This window comes from Gopherus evgoodei, chromosome 12 (assembly GCF_007399415.2).
Source record: "Gopherus evgoodei ecotype Sinaloan lineage chromosome 12, rGopEvg1_v1.p, whole genome shotgun sequence".
Lineage (NCBI taxonomy): Eukaryota > Metazoa > Chordata > Testudines > Testudinidae > Gopherus > Gopherus evgoodei.
In genome coordinates, this window is record NC_044333.1 from 3,104,253 (window position 1) to 3,120,898 (window position 16,646).

General features: G+C 46.4%; 1 protein-coding gene across 3 annotated transcripts; it reads left to right on the top strand.

Annotated features, from left to right (window-relative positions):
• The first annotated feature begins 3,603 nt into the window (after positions 1 to 3,603).
• On the top strand, positions 3,604 to 14,391 carry CMTR2 (cap methyltransferase 2). 3 transcript variants are annotated; one of them, XR_004002798.1, is made up of 3 exons: positions 3,850 to 3,994; positions 7,190 to 9,809; positions 11,289 to 14,391. XR_004002798.1 is itself a non-coding variant. In XM_030581592.1 (2 exons), exon 2 carries the CDS (start codon positions 7,209 to 7,211, stop codon positions 9,507 to 9,509), a length of 2,301 nt encoding a protein of 766 aa, XP_030437452.1. In that variant the 5' UTR covers positions 3,604 to 3,654; positions 7,190 to 7,208; the 3' UTR covers positions 9,510 to 14,391. The 3 variants fall into 3 exon arrangements, 2 of the variants coding, with proteins under 2 accessions (XP_030437452.1, XP_030437451.1); XM_030581592.1 differs by lacking the exon at positions 3,850 to 3,994 and adding an exon at positions 3,604 to 3,654 and having other exon boundaries at positions 7,190 to 14,391; XM_030581591.1 differs by having other exon boundaries at positions 7,190 to 14,391.
• The last annotated feature ends 2,255 nt before the right edge of the window (positions 14,392 to 16,646 follow it).

Consider the following 16,646-nt stretch of genomic DNA (forward strand, 5'->3'; position numbering starts at 1 on the left):
GGACATGAGCTGCAACCTCTCTCTAGTGCTTAGGCACCTATTACACCCCTAAGCTCCAGAACAATCCATGGACTGAGGAAAAGATAAGCACTCCTTGGCCTAAATCATGTGTGGGACCCACTCCAGTAGACTTGCTCAGAGGCTGCCTAGCTCCATACAAAATAGCCAGAATGCATTGGAGGAGAAGACTCCCTTTATAACAGGGGTTCTCAAACTAGGGGTCATGACCCATCAGAGGGTCACAAGGTTATTACATGGGGGGGTTGTGAACTATCAGCCTCCACCCCCAAAAGCCTGCTTTGCCTCTAGCATTTATAATAGTGTTAAATATAAAAATGTATTTTTAATCTATATGGGGTATGTGTCACACTCAGAGGCTTGCTGTGTGAAAGGGGGGACACCAATGCAAAAGTTTGAGAACCACTGGTTTATAACCTTTAACTTGGTGGTTAAAGTTCTCAGTGGGGACTTGGGATACCCCTTAGTCCTCCCCTCTGCCTGAGAAGAAATTTGAATGGATATCTGCCACCTTGCAGGTGAGAGCCCGAACCACTAAGCTATGGCAAATACTGATGTAAAGTTCTCTCAATCTCTCATATTGAAGTTGTTCCAGTTTAATTAAATAATTGAATATTAATTGGACCAGAGAAAGAGGTAGAATGACTCAATAGCCCAGTAGTTAGGGCACTAATCACCTGAGAGATGGCAAAGCCCTGTTCCAATCCTTTTGGCTCAGCAGTCACAGGGGGAATTGAACCAGGGATTTCCCCACGAGTACCCTCACCTCTGGGCTAAAAGTTAGAAGGGAGTCACCTTCTCCTACCCTTCTGTTTTTTCTTCTCCCTGGTCTTTTGTATGGAGTTAGGCATCCTCTAAGATCATTTACTGGATTGGTCCCTGGCTAGGATGAGTTAGTTGGGGTTGCTCCTACTTTGAGCAGGGGGTGGGACTAGATAACCACCTGAGGTCTCTTCCAACCCTAATCTTCTATGATTCTGTGTGTGATTTAGGCAGAGGAGTGCCTTTCTTCCCCTAGTTCATGGACTGCTAGCAAAGATAGGCACTTCCTTGCAGCCCAGAATTAGTTGCCAAACTCTCAGAGGGCTGGGGCTTAGCAATCAGTGCAAACTTTCCATTTAGCACCCTCTCAATGTGCCTGAGCCCACAGCTGGAGGAATTGCTTCTATTTTGTGGCCTGCTCATTCCATGCTCACGTTATTTTAATGGTATGCTCACCTTTCCAGTGGGAACTGGATTGAGTCCACCAAATTCATTTCCCATAGAACAATGAAAAAAATGCCTGTTTTTACCGCTTCTGACCTGAATAATTAGTGTCAAGGTAAGAGGTGCTATTGGCACCGAAGCTAACTGCATAAACAGCAAGTGTGTGTCAGACCTGCTGACACCTAACCTCCAGTGGGACATGTGAGGAGGAAATAGGACCATGCTATGTAATGCCAAGGAAATGCGCTGGACTTGGGGAGCTTTCTAAGGAGACAAACGAAAGTTCTGCTGAAAAATCAGGGACAGTTCTCCCTGAATAAGGAGAGATGGTGTGGTGCTGGGGTCTGCCCTCCAATGCATTGGGAGGGGCAGGGGTGAGGTGGTTTGGGCATTGGCCTCCTAAACCCAGGGTTGTGAGTTCAATCCTTGAGGGGGCCGTTTAGGAATCTGGGGCAAAAATCTATCTGGGGATTGGCCCTGCTTTGAGCAGGGGGTTGGACTAGCTGACCTCCTGAGGTCCCTACTGTTCTATGATATAGATGTACCGTGGTGTGCAGGGCCTGATTGGAATACTTGGCGGCAGTCTGGGGCTTTGGCAGTGGGGGGGCCTGCTCTCTGTTTTCCAAAGGACCACCCGCCACTGAAATGCCACTACAGGACCCCAGCTGTTGAAATGCTGCCAAAGACCCCTGGAGCAGGGCCCCCTGGGGGGGACAGGGCCCACTTCCAGTGAATTGGCTTAAAGCCAGCCCTGCTGGTGGGGGGCTGTAGTGGGAATGAGCACACAATATGTGCGGTCATGGCAGGAGATCAGAATGGGGGTGGCAATGGGATGCAACACACATGGAAACTGGGAGAATGTGGTAGAGGCAGATGGCTTTGGGGGAGGAGGTAAGTGGCAATGGTGAGTTGCTCAGAGGCATGTGAGGGGTGCGGCCACAGCATTGGACATGGGGGGTGAGAGGCTAAATGCTTGTCTGTGGCAGACAGCTCTGGCAAGGGAGGAGAGGGGCTGTGGGCTGGCTCTGGTGTGTGAGGTGAGGGGGCTGAGATGGGGGCTCATGCAGGTGGGTAGGAGGCTGGGGAGGGAGGCTCTGGCCTGTGAGCTGAGGGGCTGAGATGGGGGGGTCAGGCAGGGGGTCAGAGGCTCTGGAGTGTGGGGCTGAGATGAAGGGTCAGACATGTGGGTCTGAGGCTGGGGTGGGAGGCTCGGGGGTAGGAGGCTGGGCAGGGAGGCTGGAGTGTGGGGCTGAGATGGGGGGTCAGATGGGGTAGGAGGCTGGTGGGGGGTCAGGCTGGGGAGGGAGGCTGGAGGGTGGGGCTGAGATGGGGTCAGGCAGGGGTTCGGAGGCTGGAGTGGGCGGTCAGGCGGGGGAGGGAGGCTCTGGAGCGGGGAGCTGAAATGGGGGGGCCAAGGGGAGGGGGGCTATGGAGTGGGGGGCTGAGGCGAGGGGTGAGGCTGGGGAAAGAGGCTCGGGGGCTGAGATGGGGGGGTCAGGCAGGGGGGCTGAGGCAAAGGCTGAGGCTGGGGAAGGAGGCTCGGGAGCTGAGATGGGGGGGTCAGGCAGGGGGGGTCAGGCGAGGGGTGAGGCTGGGGAAGGAGGCTCGGGGGCTGAGATGGGGGGGTCAGGCAGGGGGGCTGAGGCGAGGGCTGAGGCTGGGGAAGGAGGCTCGGGGGCTGAGATGGGGGGGTCAGGCAGGGGGGCTGAGGCTGGGGTGGGAGGCTCGGGGGTAGGAGGCTGGGCAGGGAGGCTGGAGTGTGGGGCTGAGATGGGGTCAGGCAGGGGTTCGGAGGCTGGAGTGGGCGGTCAGGCGGGGGAGGGAGGCTCTGGAGCGGGGGGCTGAGGCGAGGGGTGAGACTGGGGAAGGAGGCTCGGGGGCTGAGATGGGGGGGTCTGGCAGGGGGGCTGAGGCGATGGCTGAGGCTGGGGAAGGAGGCTCGGGGGCTGAGATGGGGGGGTCAGGCAGGGGGGCTGAGGCGAGGGCTGAGGCTGGGGAAGGAGGCTCGGGGGCTGAGATGGGGGGGTCTGGCAGGGGGGCTGAGGCGATGGCTGAGGCTGGGGAAGGAGGCTCGGGGGCTGAGATGGGGGGGTCAGGCAGGGGGGCTGAGGCGAGGGCTGAGGCTGGGGAAGGAGGCTCGGGGGCTGAGATGGGGGGTCAGGCAGGGGGGCTGAGATGGGGGGTGAGGCTGGGGAAGGAGGCTCGGGAGCGGGGGCTGAGGCGAGGGGAGCAGGGCCGGCTCTGTGGCCAGTGAGGGGAGGGGGCGGCTGAGGGAGCCCTGGTGGGCGGGGCCGTAGCCGGCGGGGCCGGGGGCGAGGCGAGCGGCCCCGGAGTCCCCAGGCCCGGCCGCCCCGCCCCTGCTCCCGGCGGCCCCGCCTCTCGGCCTGGCGCGGGGCTCGCCTCTCCCGAAGGCCGCAGCCGCCGGCCCGGGTAAGGAGCGCGCGGGCCGGGGCTCGCTCTCCCCGGGGGCCGCGTGGGGCTCGGGCGGCAGCGCCCTCTCCTAGCGAGCGGCGCCGGGGCCGAGCAGCCGAGCGCGGGGAGGAAGCGCTGGGGCCGACTCCCCGCAGGGACGGGCCCGACTGGGCCCAGCGCGGCTCCCCGGGCCTCTGCCGAGCGCGCGGAGCCCTGAGCCCAGCCCGTGGGCAGCTGCCGGCCGGCTCCCGTGAGCGGTCACCGCTCAGACAGACTGGGGAGTCCCACGGATCCTTGTCTGAACCCGCCTGCGCCGCAGCAGCCCGAGCCGAGCTGCTCCAGCCCGTGTGAATAACAGGTGCGGTCCGTCCATTCAGGCCTGTTCTCCTCCCTCTCCGGCTGCTGCCCGAGCCTGCTTCCCTAGTGCCCTTGGGCTGGGTTTAAAACTAGTGTTGGGGTTGTTCAGGTGCTTAAATATTGTCAGCATCAGACTGACAAGTATCTGCCCTGCTAGCGGTGATTTGTTTGATCGTGGGGTCCCTGGGAGACACCGGCTGTGCTCTTTTTCATGCTCTCGTGATTTCTTTGACCCCATCCCTATAGTCTCTGATCGCTCCCATAAGGTAGGAAAGTGTTATCCCCAAGGCACAGAGGGTATGTTTGTATTGCACCAGGGAGCAAAACTCCCACCCTGCTTGGAAACACTTGTGCTAGTGGGGCTTCAGCTAGCACAGGAAAAATAGCCGTGTGGATTCTGTGGCTTTAGAAGCAACCCAAGTGTGTACCTAGGGGGTCGGATGGGCTTGAAAGCCCCTGTGTCCACACTGCTATTTTTAGTATACTTGCTAGCATGAATCTTTCTACCTGGACTGTGAGGCTCCCTCTCAGCTCTAGTGTAGCTGTCCCTAAGTCTCTTTGGGTATGTCTGCACTGGAGCTGGAGTGTGTCCCTAGGGTTTCAGACAGGATTGTATGTGAGTGACTAGCCTGTCCTGGTGCCTGTGCAGTTGTGGCTACACTGTGACTTTTAGGCCATGGCTACAGTGGCGCTTTACAGCGCTGTAACTTTCTCGCTCAGGGGTGTGAAAAAACACTTCCCTGAACGCTGCAAGATACAGTGCTGTAGAGCGTCAGTGTAAACAGTGCCACAGCGCTGGGAGCGCGGCTACCTGCGCTGCAAGCTAAACCCCATGAGGATGTGGAGTATATGCAGCACTGGGAGAGCTCTCTTCCAGCGCTGGTGCTGCGACCACACTCACACTTCAAAGCGCTCCCACGGCAGCGCTTCGAAGTTTCGAGTGTAGCCACACCCAGAGTGTGCTAACTTGAGCAAAGTTAATGCCAATATGTTTACCTGAACTGGAAATTACACCTCCCCTACTGTCACAGGAGATCTGTGGTGGGCTATAAAATAAGTCCACATTGAACCTTTTTTGCTTGATTTTCAGTAAACCCAGGGTTTGGCTACACTTGCAGGTGTGCAGCGCTGGGAGTTAAAGCTGTCTTCTACAGCTGTGTAGGGAAAGCGCTGCAGTGTGGCCACACTGACAGCTACCAGCGCTGCAGTGTTGCCACATTTGCAGCAGTGTTGGGAGTGGTGCATTATGGGCAGCTATCCCAGCGTTCAAGTGGCTGCAAGGTGCTTCTCAGAAGAGGAGGGTGGGGTGGAGTGTGACAGGGAGCATGGGGGAGAGAGAGTGAGTGGATTTTTGGAGCCCACACTGTGTCAGCTCCCTGCCTGGCAAATTCCGACCACTTCCCCCACCCCTCTCTAATTCACTCTTAAATGCAAATAGCCTTCAGACCAGATAATTAGTTGCTCCCCCCTGCCCCCGTCCCGGCCGTGCTGTTTCTCTCCTCAAGCAAACACTAGCTGTGGACATTCCCTGCCTGCCTCTGCTCGAGCAAACAGGAGCTGTGTTTATTTTTTAGATAAGCAGCTCCCGGAGCCCGGAGTTCACAACAAAACAGAGAGAGGCATCATAACAAAACAGAGTTCTTTAGTTAAAAGCATTATGGGAAAATTCCGGAGGCCAGTTACAGCGTAGTAAGATTAATTGCTGTTTACACTGGCACTCCAGCGCTGCAGCACCAGCGCTGTTCTCTTTATTCCTCTTGTCCATGTGGAGTACAACCAGCGCTGTAGCCAGGGAGATACAGCGCTGTATGTGCCTTGCCAGTGTGGATGGGGAGTAAGTTGCAGTGCTGTAAAGCCACTACCGGCGCTGCAACTCTCCAGTGTAGCCAAGGCCCTAGTGCCTTAGCTGCAAAACCATGCTACTTCTTTCTCAGGAAGAAATATTTCCATTTTTGTTTTAAAGCTGCTCTCTATTAATTTCATTGGGTGACCCCTAATTTTTGTGTTGTGTGAAGGAGTAAATAACACTTCCCTATTCACTTTCTCCACACCATTTTCGTTTTTCTTTTTTTGTGTGTGTAAACCTCTTTCTTATCCCCTCTTAGTTGTCTCTTTTCTAAGATGAACAGTACCTATCTTTTTAATCTCTCCTCATATGGAAAATGTTCCATACCCCCCTTCTCTATACTACTTCCAATTCTAATACATCTTTTTTGAGTTGGGGGCCACCAGAACTTACTGCCATTTTCGAAGTGCGGGCTTGGTATGAGTGTGGGTGGTGTTAGAAGAGGACACACTCAATTTGTGAAATCAAAGTTTGAAGTCTGGATAAAAAGTGAGCTTGTTAAGAAATTAATCCATCTTGCATTTATGTCATGAGGATGAAGTCTCCAGCTTCCATCTTTTGTGTCAGCCCAGATGTGTTGGCCAAAATTCTTGTTTGGGATAGTTACAATTTGCCCCTCTCTATTCCTTTCAATTGCAATATAGTATTTTTCACTGCTTTTCCTAAACTGTTCTGCAGTGTTTCTGTTAAATGGCTGCATTTTTTGTGGTGGGTGAAACTATATGCAGAACTGGGGGGGGTGGGGGGGAACTCTTGGCTCCCAAACTGCTGGTCATTTTTCTTAAATAATGCTTCTTGAGTTAAAATGTTGGCTCTGAACTGAGAACCCAACTGTTACCCTGCCAAGAGTCTGAATTGTCTCTTAAAGTTCTGTGACACATGCTGTAGCAGCTTGGTTCCTTCCTGCTGCTGTTCCAGCCTTGCCTCTGCTCTTTTCCCCCCTGCCTCACACCAGTTCTCCCAGATCTCTCCCTAATGTTACCTTTCTATATTAGTTGGATAACTTTTACTAGTTAATAAGCACTTGGGGAATTTAAGGCATAATCTATTTTCTGTTTAAATGTGTATGCATTGGGTCAAAAAGAGGGTCTTACTCCAAAGTAGTACTACTTGTGTAACTTCTTATTCCACTCTTAGAGTGTCTCAGTAAAGTATTTTCCACTTCTCATTCTGGAACACAAACTCTAAAACCAGACAAGTTGAAATAGCTAACTTTTTCTTAAACTTTACAAATGCATGATCTGTTTACGTTTTTTTTTTAACTTGTTCTGTTTTTTCTTTTGTTTGGGAAGGTGTCATTGGTTCGGTTCATGTTAATCCCTTTATCTTTTCTTTGTTTCCCCTCCCCAGATTGTGGGTTAGTCCGAGAATGAACAAATATACGAAGTCTTATGTTGAGCAGACCACAAATCTTGAAAAATTCAGCCCTGTGATTCTTGCTGAAATTGAGGAGCTCTTTGAGAAGAGGTTCTCATATACAAAACCACCGAATAGTGAATGGAAGCTGCCAGATTCCAGTGATGTGTTCACCTGCAATCACAAAGAATTCAATACACTCCTTGCTCTGAAGGACTCCATGAATGAAGTAAAAAACCAGCTGAGTGATAAGAAATTGGATGCATGGCATCAGCACACTTCCTTCACCAACAGAGCTGGGATAATCATTCCTCATGTGAAGAAATCTGTGAATGCTGAGTTGTGTACCCAGGCTTGGTGCAAATTCCATGAGATTTTATGCAGTTTTCCCCTTCTCCCAAAAGAAGCCCTTCAGAATGGAGAACTCAATTCTGTCCATCTCTGTGAAGCACCTGGTGCTTTTATAGCGAGTCTCAACCACTACATAAAATCCCATCACATTCCCTGCGATTGGAACTGGGTAGCCAATACCCTAAACCCATATCATGAAGCAAATGACACCCTTGTGATGATTATGGATGACAGACTTATTGCAAATACCTTGCCATGGTGGTATTTTGGCCCAGATAATACTGGGGATGTGATGACATTGAAACATCTAACTGGACTTCAGCACTTCATAAGTAATATGACCACTGTTCACTTGGTAACTGCTGATGGGAGTTTTGATTGCCAAGGAAATCCAGGTGAACAAGAAGCGCTTGTCTCACCTCTACATTACTGTGAAGCAGTCACTGCTTTAATGATCCTTGGCAATGGTGGCTCCTTTGTTTTGAAGATGTTCACTTTATTTGAACATTGTTCTGCCAATCTGCTTTTTCTGCTGAATTGTTCCTTCGAGGAGGTCCATGTCTTTAAACCTGCAACTAGCAAAGCTGGGAACTCTGAGGTCTATGTAGTTTGTCTTCATTATATGGGCAGAGAGGCCATCCATCCTGTGCTGTCCAAGATGATGCAGAACTTTGGAACAGAAATGGTTAACAAAGCACTCTTTCCCCAACATGTGATTCCAGAATCTTTTCTTAAAATGCATGAAGAATGCTGTGCATTCTTTCACAAGTACCAAATAGAGACTATATCTGAGAACATCCGACTCTTTGAGTGCATTGGGGAAGCAGAACAAGTAAAGCTGAATAACTTAAGGGACTGTGCAGTGGAATTTTTCATGCAAAAATTTCACCTGAAATACATTACAAGAAATAATTGGCTAGTGAAGAAATCTTATGTAGGCTGCAGCATGAATGCAAAATGGTTTGGACAGAGGAACGAATATTTTAGTACATACAATGAAAGAAAGATGCTGGAATCCCTGACATGGGAAGATAAGGTGGCCAAAGGCTATCTTAATCATTGGACTGAAGAGCACGCTTTAAGTAATATTGGGAAAAGCTGCATTTTGGAAGGGTCTTCCCGTAACCTTGAATGTAATTTATGGTACATCCTGGAGGGAAAGAGGCTGCCAAGAGTAAAATGCTCTCCATTCTGTGATGGTGATGTCTTGAAGAATCTCAATGAAGCCGTTAAAGAATCATTAGTAGGCAGACTAAAAACTAGTTCCCTTTCCAGACGAACACAACAACCATGTCATTCTTGCAATGTTCTTACTGAGGCACTGATACTATCTGAGTTGTCTAGCCTTACCAAGTACCATCAGAAGGTACCAAATGAAGGATGCAGTGACCAAATCAAGTGTCTTGTGGTGGGCTTTCCGTCTCTTTGTGACATCAAAAGCCAGTCCAACATGGAAGTTAGGCTCCTGGAGTCAGCCACACTCTTGACTTTCTGCTGTTCTTTGCTTCATGATGGAGAGCCAAAATATCAGCAGCATCTTTTAGACTGCCTTCTGTGTGCGATTAATCAGCTTCAGCTGGGAGATGCTTTGATTCTGCCTGTTCTTTCTTGTTTTACACGCTTCACAGCTGGCCTGATTTTTGTACTGCACGGCTGTTTCAGCTACATCACATTTGCTTGCCCCATATCCTCTGAACCTCTTGGAACCAGTGCTGTTCTATTGTGTATTGGCTATCGAGGTCTTCCAAATCCAGTTGTTGAGTACCTGCAGCACCTGAATAAACTAATGAGCTCTTTGCTCAGCTCAGACTCTCCACAGCAGGTTTTGCAGTTTGTCCCTATGGAGATGCTTTTGAAAGGTGTGCTGCTTGAGTTTTTATGGGATTTGAATACTGCCATTGCGAAGAGGCAGCTCCATTTGATTGTACAAGTTGAGCAGCAGCAAATGTCGAGTAATCTTTAATTTTAGTGATTCTAGGATCAAATCAGTAGATGTTTCAAAGAAGATTCACTTCACTGGCTGTTTAAAGTTCTTAATTTTTTTATTTTTCTTTTGCTAGTGTGAATATCACTTCATTTTAAAACAGTGGGAATTATTTTAATGTTGGTATCCAGTTGTTTTGGACTGACAGTTCTACAGTACTGCCTTATGTTATTAGGTGTTGCTGTACAATCCTGTAATCATGGAGTTTATTCTACATTGTGGGGAAATTGTGAAGCAAAATGAAGGACTGAAATTCTGGAGAAAGGGGAGTCCTTCTCGGTAATACCTTTTGTGCCTTTGTACAATCTTGTCTCTCCCCATCTAGTTCCTCTTCCCTCCATATAGGCATAACTTCACAATGACTATATTTCTATGAAGAGATTTGAATGGAGCTTATTTGATGCCGCCGCTTATCAGAGAGTAGAGGCTGCTAGTTGTACCCCTTTCACGCTGTCACACACTGATAATTCCAGAGTTTTGGGTACCCAAATATGGTATTCAAACTTGGTAGCTGATAGCCTCTTTTTAATCAAAAGAGAAGATTAGCTAGCTTGGAAAGGCTGTCTGTGCTGTTCCCTGCAGAAAGAATTGGGAACCTTTAAAAATAAAGAAGGTTGACTTTTCAGAGTTCAGGTCTTCACCATTTTCTGAAAATTTAGCCCCCCCCCTTTAATTTCAAGCTGGGCACCTGCCGGTAGCTGCCAGAATGCTAACTGATGCCATTTATAACATACCACCATGTAGGCCCAAGCTCAGATGTAAAGCACAAGGGAGACTGGTTTTCTTAATAAGGAATTTTGCAGAATCCCGAGTTACGAATCTTGCTTTTTTAGCAGTGTATAGGACAGAATCAAGAGTTCTGAGTTCTATTCCCATCTGTGAAATTGACTTGCTGTGTGGCCTTCAACAAGTCACTTCACCTTCCTATGCTTCCCTTTCCCCATCAGTATAATGGCGATAATACCATTTGAGTTTCCGAAGTGTTTGAGGATTCATTCATAAAGAATTTGAGAACCTTGGGTGAAAGTGAGAACTGCCTATTGTTGTCTACTGTGGTAGTTGTCAGGTGACCCATAACTACTGATTTTTAATTAGAAACGTTATCAAGTGCAGTTTATAAACAGCAAATATTATAGCCCACTGTGTGAAAGTTGGAAACATGGAACTGAGAAAAATGAATGAAACTTGTTAGAAAAAAGGTGTTACTTGATTTGATCCTTCTAGGAGTAAAATGAAAGAGAAAATGAGTAATTGACGCCGCTATCCTTTTAAGGAAAATCAGGTTTTACTTTTTCATATTGCTCCTTTAAGATCACATTTTGATATCTAATTAATTTTCTTTAAAACTTAGTCTCCAGGATTCTAATTTACCTAGAAGACCTGCCCAGAGAGAGAGAAATGGTATTTAAAGGGGAAACTTATGGATTTAATGTTGGTATAACAATTGCATAAATGAGTGCATGTGAGAGAAAGGGGTTAGTAAAAGAAAAGACAGCCTCCTGATTAATTACCAGTCACCTGTGGAAGTACTTCTAATTACATAAGGTAGGAGCTTGAAGGATTTTTGATTACCAGGGGGATTAAAAGCACTGTTGAAAAACTGTTTTGTCTGGTGGTGCTGTGCACTTAATAGTCTTTCTTGTCACTTTGGAAGGGATGGAGTGTAGTTATCATATTGTTTTGCTTTTTGTTTACTGTGTTTGAAAGGTTTGTGAATTGGTAGCTGAAGTCTAACTCATTTTATAACATTCTATACAGACTTTGCTTTCTGAAACTACGCAGAAGAGGATCTGTTTGACTCCGGCTTCCCTCAAACTTCTCAAATTGGTCACTGTTCATTTAAACTTAATTTAAATTAACTTCCTGTAGTTGCTCTGTGGAGATGAAGAGTGACAGAATGCAAGGCCATCACAGGCAAGCAAAACAGTTCAGCAGATCCTTGGGATCAAGAGACTAGAGGCAGCAAAAGCCTCTGCAGTAAGTGATTCTGAAAGCTTAGGAAACTTTTTAAGAGGACCTGAGGGGCCAAAAAGGAGGCAACACTGAGGAACAAAAGAAAATGAAGGGGAAAGGAACAGAGACCTGTAATGTGAAAAAGAAAAGGAGGAAAGGATATATGAGGGTATAATGGATCTGAGAGGACAGCATGGTAAAAACTTCAGGAACTGTACCATAAATTCAGTCTTCACAAATAATCCTTCTGTTTCCCTATATTTGGGAGAATGAACAAAATAGAAGTATCGCTGTCCATCAAAAAGCAGTGTTCCCTCTCCCTGTCCCCTTTGTAATTGTGGGATTAGAGGGTTACCTTAACCTGTTTGTATCCTGCTGTAGCCAACCATCTAGGAGAGCTCCTCTTCTGAAGCAGGATCACATACCCATGTATCTGGAAGTATTGTAGATATATGTTTACATTGTCACAATCTATATTTTGGAGTACTGAAAAGTCAAAAGGGCCCCCATATAATTGGTCAACTCAGATCTAGACATCAGTTCTTTCTGGGCTTAACGGGACATCTGTAACTTTAGAAATCTGACATCTGTCTTGTTTTTGTTTTTTGTAAACCTACTGTTGCTACAAGTAAATCCCAGAGATGACTATACCTTTAGGACAAATAGAAAAAACGTTTTTCTCTTTTTTGGTGTCAATTGTCTGCTTTGTACCTTTGACAGCACTCTGTCAGTTCACTGTTTTCCTTCCAGCATCAGTCAGTATTCTCCATTGTATGGGCCTTTCTCATAGCAGTGGTGGGAGATGGGCCCCCTTTTTTTTTTTTAACGGCAAGTTTATTTTTTCTGCCTTCTACCATTGAAGAGGAACTGGATGCTGGTCTCAATGTTTTAGAAGCTACAAGTTACAAATGAAAGGAGGGGAGGGAGCGAGTAATCGATCAAGCTATATAATGTACAGAGATGATAAATACAAATGAGTTATGAGAATGTGAGATGGATTTGGTTTATTTGGCAGCCTTACTGTTTTCAGATTTTCAATTACGAGTTCATAGCTAGGCCCTAGTGATTGTTAGATGAAAGGATAGGGCTGTTGTTCTCTGGTTTAATTTGTAAAGATTTTGTACTTGATTTGGCTCTTGCCTAAGAGCCTATTTGGCTATTGATTTCAAAAAGTTACACTGCTTTGGAATAAGAGTAGGTGAAATTTAAATCAAGTATCTACCCAATGAAAGGACTCTGTTTAGTTGAGTGCATTAAGGTTTGGAGACTTGCCACTTTTCATTTGTATTGTAAATTATTGCATTTAACTTCCTATGTGTGTGTCTATATGTATACACACATGCATATACCTGTGCATATTCAAATGAAGTTATATAAAAAGCCTGCTGGTTTTCCAATTTGATTTCAATAAGGCATAATGAGATTTACTGTATGAAGTCTTGTCCTCTGCTAAAATTATACTAATTGCTGTCTATTCAACTTAATTTAAGTTAGATCAGTCAAATTACTAGTAGAATAAATAGACTGGTAGAATTACTGGACATTAGAAGAGCAATTTGGGACTTAAAGGAAAAGGACTTTGGTATGAGCTATCTGAATAGCTTATGCAGAAGGAAGAGAAAAGTCTTATGTTCTGGTTGTTGAACTGAGATCTTGAGCTAGGGTATGGAATATTCTTAAATACTGATTCATTGAGATGCACAGTGTGACCATAACGCTCTAGCCTATGGGGCAGAAGTCTTTTTACCTTATTCTGTAACGTTTCTTTTGATATTTTAGTTCTTGAATTTGGGAATTATTTTCAGCCCCTTATTTTGGAAAAATAAACTTAGCATAATATTTGTTTCTCTTGCTATTTGTATTTGGGTGCCACTAAAATATGTCTGTGTGGCTATTCATGTAGGCCGACAAATTGTAGGAGGCACTTGTTTTCTGGACACGACAGCTTTGCAAATTTTCTACTTGCATATGGAAAGTAACTTTTTTTTCTTTACAATGGGCATATGAACTATAATTTAGTTTTTTTGGTTTTTTTCTCCTAATATCTTGAATCACTGGTGTAAAGGGTGGGTGAAAAGATTTTTATGCCTGGATTGTTAAAGTGTCATGACAATATTACAAGACTGAGATATGGGAAAACATTTCCGTGGTTGTCTTGCTGAAAAGTTGGTTTTGTTTCTTCCTTTTAAACTTCAGCTCAGCTGGCATGGACAGGATGAAATAAACATATAGGCCCAAATGGAGTTGCATCTATTTATATCAGAAGTGAATTCAGCCCATGATTGCTTATCAGTAACTGTTTATTATACAGTAATTTGGATTGCTGTGTAATTCTCCTCCAGTTACACAAATGTTGGCAATTTGAAATTTATTCTGAGCTTTAAAAGTATACCAGCTTTGTGTGGAAATTCTGGATGGCTACAGAAACAACTGGCTTGTAACAAAGCAAAATTTGCTGTTACAGTAACTGTCTCACTAAGCAGTCTTTCCGTCCATCTGTACAGGCTGATTAAACTTGCTTGCTGGGCCACTGTCCAGTAGATTTGCCCAACCTTGCTTGATAAAGATTCCTTGAGAAGTGGGCTCTGTGGGATTTACTGCCTTGAGTGACCATTTTGTGTGTATGTGTGCATGTGTTAATGCTGCTGAGATATTTGCAATCCTACATCCGATGGAAAGGGTTTGCTTTATAACTAAGTGGATGTGTTTGTTTTGTTTGGGGGTGGAGTATTTATGAGTATAAAGATTAAGGAATGCTGGCTGAAGCTGGCTACTGCATTTCTCTGTTGACTGCTGTAAATTTGTGCATGTAAAAAGATACTGTGTTTTGTTTTTTGTTTTGTTTTTTAAGGGGCAGGATGACACTTGTGTGTTTGGAAATAAAATCTTATTTTTCTCTGACCATTCATTTCCGTGTTTAGACGCGTATCTCTGTATGGAACAGAAAAATTAAACTGAGTAGCAGACTAGAGAGGCATAAAAACGTTTTAATATTTACGTATTTATTTTCAGTTACTTGAGTCACTTGTTTTCCTTTCCCCAGCTCGGGTTGCCAACTTTGGTTGGATGAATTCCTGGAGATTTCATCACATGACATAATCTTATAATTCCTGGAGGGTTGGCAACCCTATCCCCAGCCTGCCAATCTCATCTGTCTCCAGGCATGTATACTATGTTCATCACAATGGGTGTCTGAGCATCCTGGTTAGTGGCGGCCATTCGGTACACTTCTAGTCTTTAACTTTCACTTTTAATTTTACCTTTGCAGTTCACCATTAAGAAACAAGTAACTTTCAGATGGAGACATGAGCACAAATGTGTGCTGGACGCCTGAATAGAACCCAATTTCTTATGGCTCGCTTAATATTGCTCGCACACTCCCATATAGTGTAATTTTCTTTAAAAGCAAGCATTTTGTCCTGGGGATCTCCAGTCTCTCTTGGTCACAAAAAGCCTCTCAGCTATGAGAAGCCTATTATGATATACTTCTGTCTGCCGAGTATTTTTATTAAACCCTAGCCTAATGTTTCTGGTTGTCTTAAGTGCTGGATAGCAATGACTGGTATTGTGCAGAGGTAGCTGCATGCCTTTTATTTCTCAAGGTCAGCTCTACTGTACTACCAAATGTTCCAGCTGACTTCGTTTGTCTGCTTGGATGGCAGATCTTTCCCGGGTCTGCTTTCAAAACATGGAGAATGTTAAATTGTATGAATATTTAACTAATTTTTCCCCTTACTGCTCTGTAAGTGGAGGAGGAAGGTCTTGTCTCTAGCTGTATGTGAAATAACAAGAGAAATGTAAACTGTTTTGATGCTTCAGTTCTCTTTGCATAGGCAGACAATTATTGGGGAAATCTTTCAGCTGAAAGCAATGCATAGTAAAATACATGGAAAATGACTCCCTTGATTTGAAGGAATATGTAGACAATAAACATTGGATATTATCTTCAGAATGTGCTTCAGGGGATTGCAAGGAATTTGGAAGCCAAAGGACTTGAAAAGGGGGGAATTGGCTTGGAAGAATACATTAAGAAGACAGGTCAAATTTGGTCCAAAATGTTAAGTTCTGTAAACTCATCTCTTTACCAAGTTGCAGACAAATACAAATGTTGGCATGATCATTTTGTTTAAAACATTAAATGTTCCTCTGCAGTAATTCCATTGCAAACAGTGCAGTACAAAGTTGGTGCCTGAGAACCCCTTAAAATGGGTTAAATAGAAGAAAAATATTGATTGATTATTAGTGAAATAATTCAAAAAAATCTAACTGAATGCACAATTTTGAAACACATCTCTGACAACGAAGATATCAGTGTAGTCTGTTACCCATTGTAGCAGAGTGGATCTCTGCTCCAGCCCTGAAGGGGTTGAAACAGCCCTGGATAAGGGGCTGGGGCTGGAGAAAGCAGCCTTTTAGGCTGGGCTGATTGGAGGAAGTGGCAGCAGCTGGGGCCATGCCCCAAACTGAGCAACAGGCCCTTATATAAGGTAGAGAAGCCAGGAGCACAGACAGTCTCCCTCTGCCTGTAGAGGGAGAAGGGCCTGGCTGCCGAGAAACCAGACAAGGTACCTAGCGTGGAGCAGGGCTGGGGAAAGGCAGTGGAGCTGGGGAGCTCCTGCCTGGAAAGCTCCAGGCTGCGGCCTAGGATTAGGCCAGGAGGTACTGGGGTTGCAGAGTGCAACCCAGGGGTAGGCCAAGGCAGCAGGTCCAAACGCCTTTGCTGATGATGAGTGGCTGATACTGCAGTCTGCCCCAAGGCATGGGGCTAGACAATGACTGGCAGTAGCCAATACGGAAGCAAAGTGGGGATAGACGGTGGGGGGTTCCCAGGAGGGGGAAACCCCAAAGAGAAAGGGGTCATTGCCAGGGGGCAGAACCCCACGTAAAAGGGGGTCCAGGGAGGGACACGGGGCCAGTAGCTGAGAACAAGGCAGATCACCGGCCTGCAGAGGGTGCTCCTAACTGGAGTTTGAGCTAATTCCCGAGGACGACCAGTAGGAGGCGCCGCGGGGGTGAGTCCGCTGAGTTACACGTGGAGAATGCGGGCATCAGTGGTCTGCCCCGATACAAGGGGCTAGAAAAAGGACAGTGGAACTAAGGCCTGAATATTGAGAAGGTGGAGAAACTGAGGCAAGGGGTGATAGATCCCTGTTACACTGTCTT

Coding starts and splice junctions, on each gene's coding strand:
- CMTR2 (XM_030581592.1), top strand. CDS start 7,209: ATGAACAAATATACGAAGTCTTATGTTGAGCAGACCACAAATCTTGAA.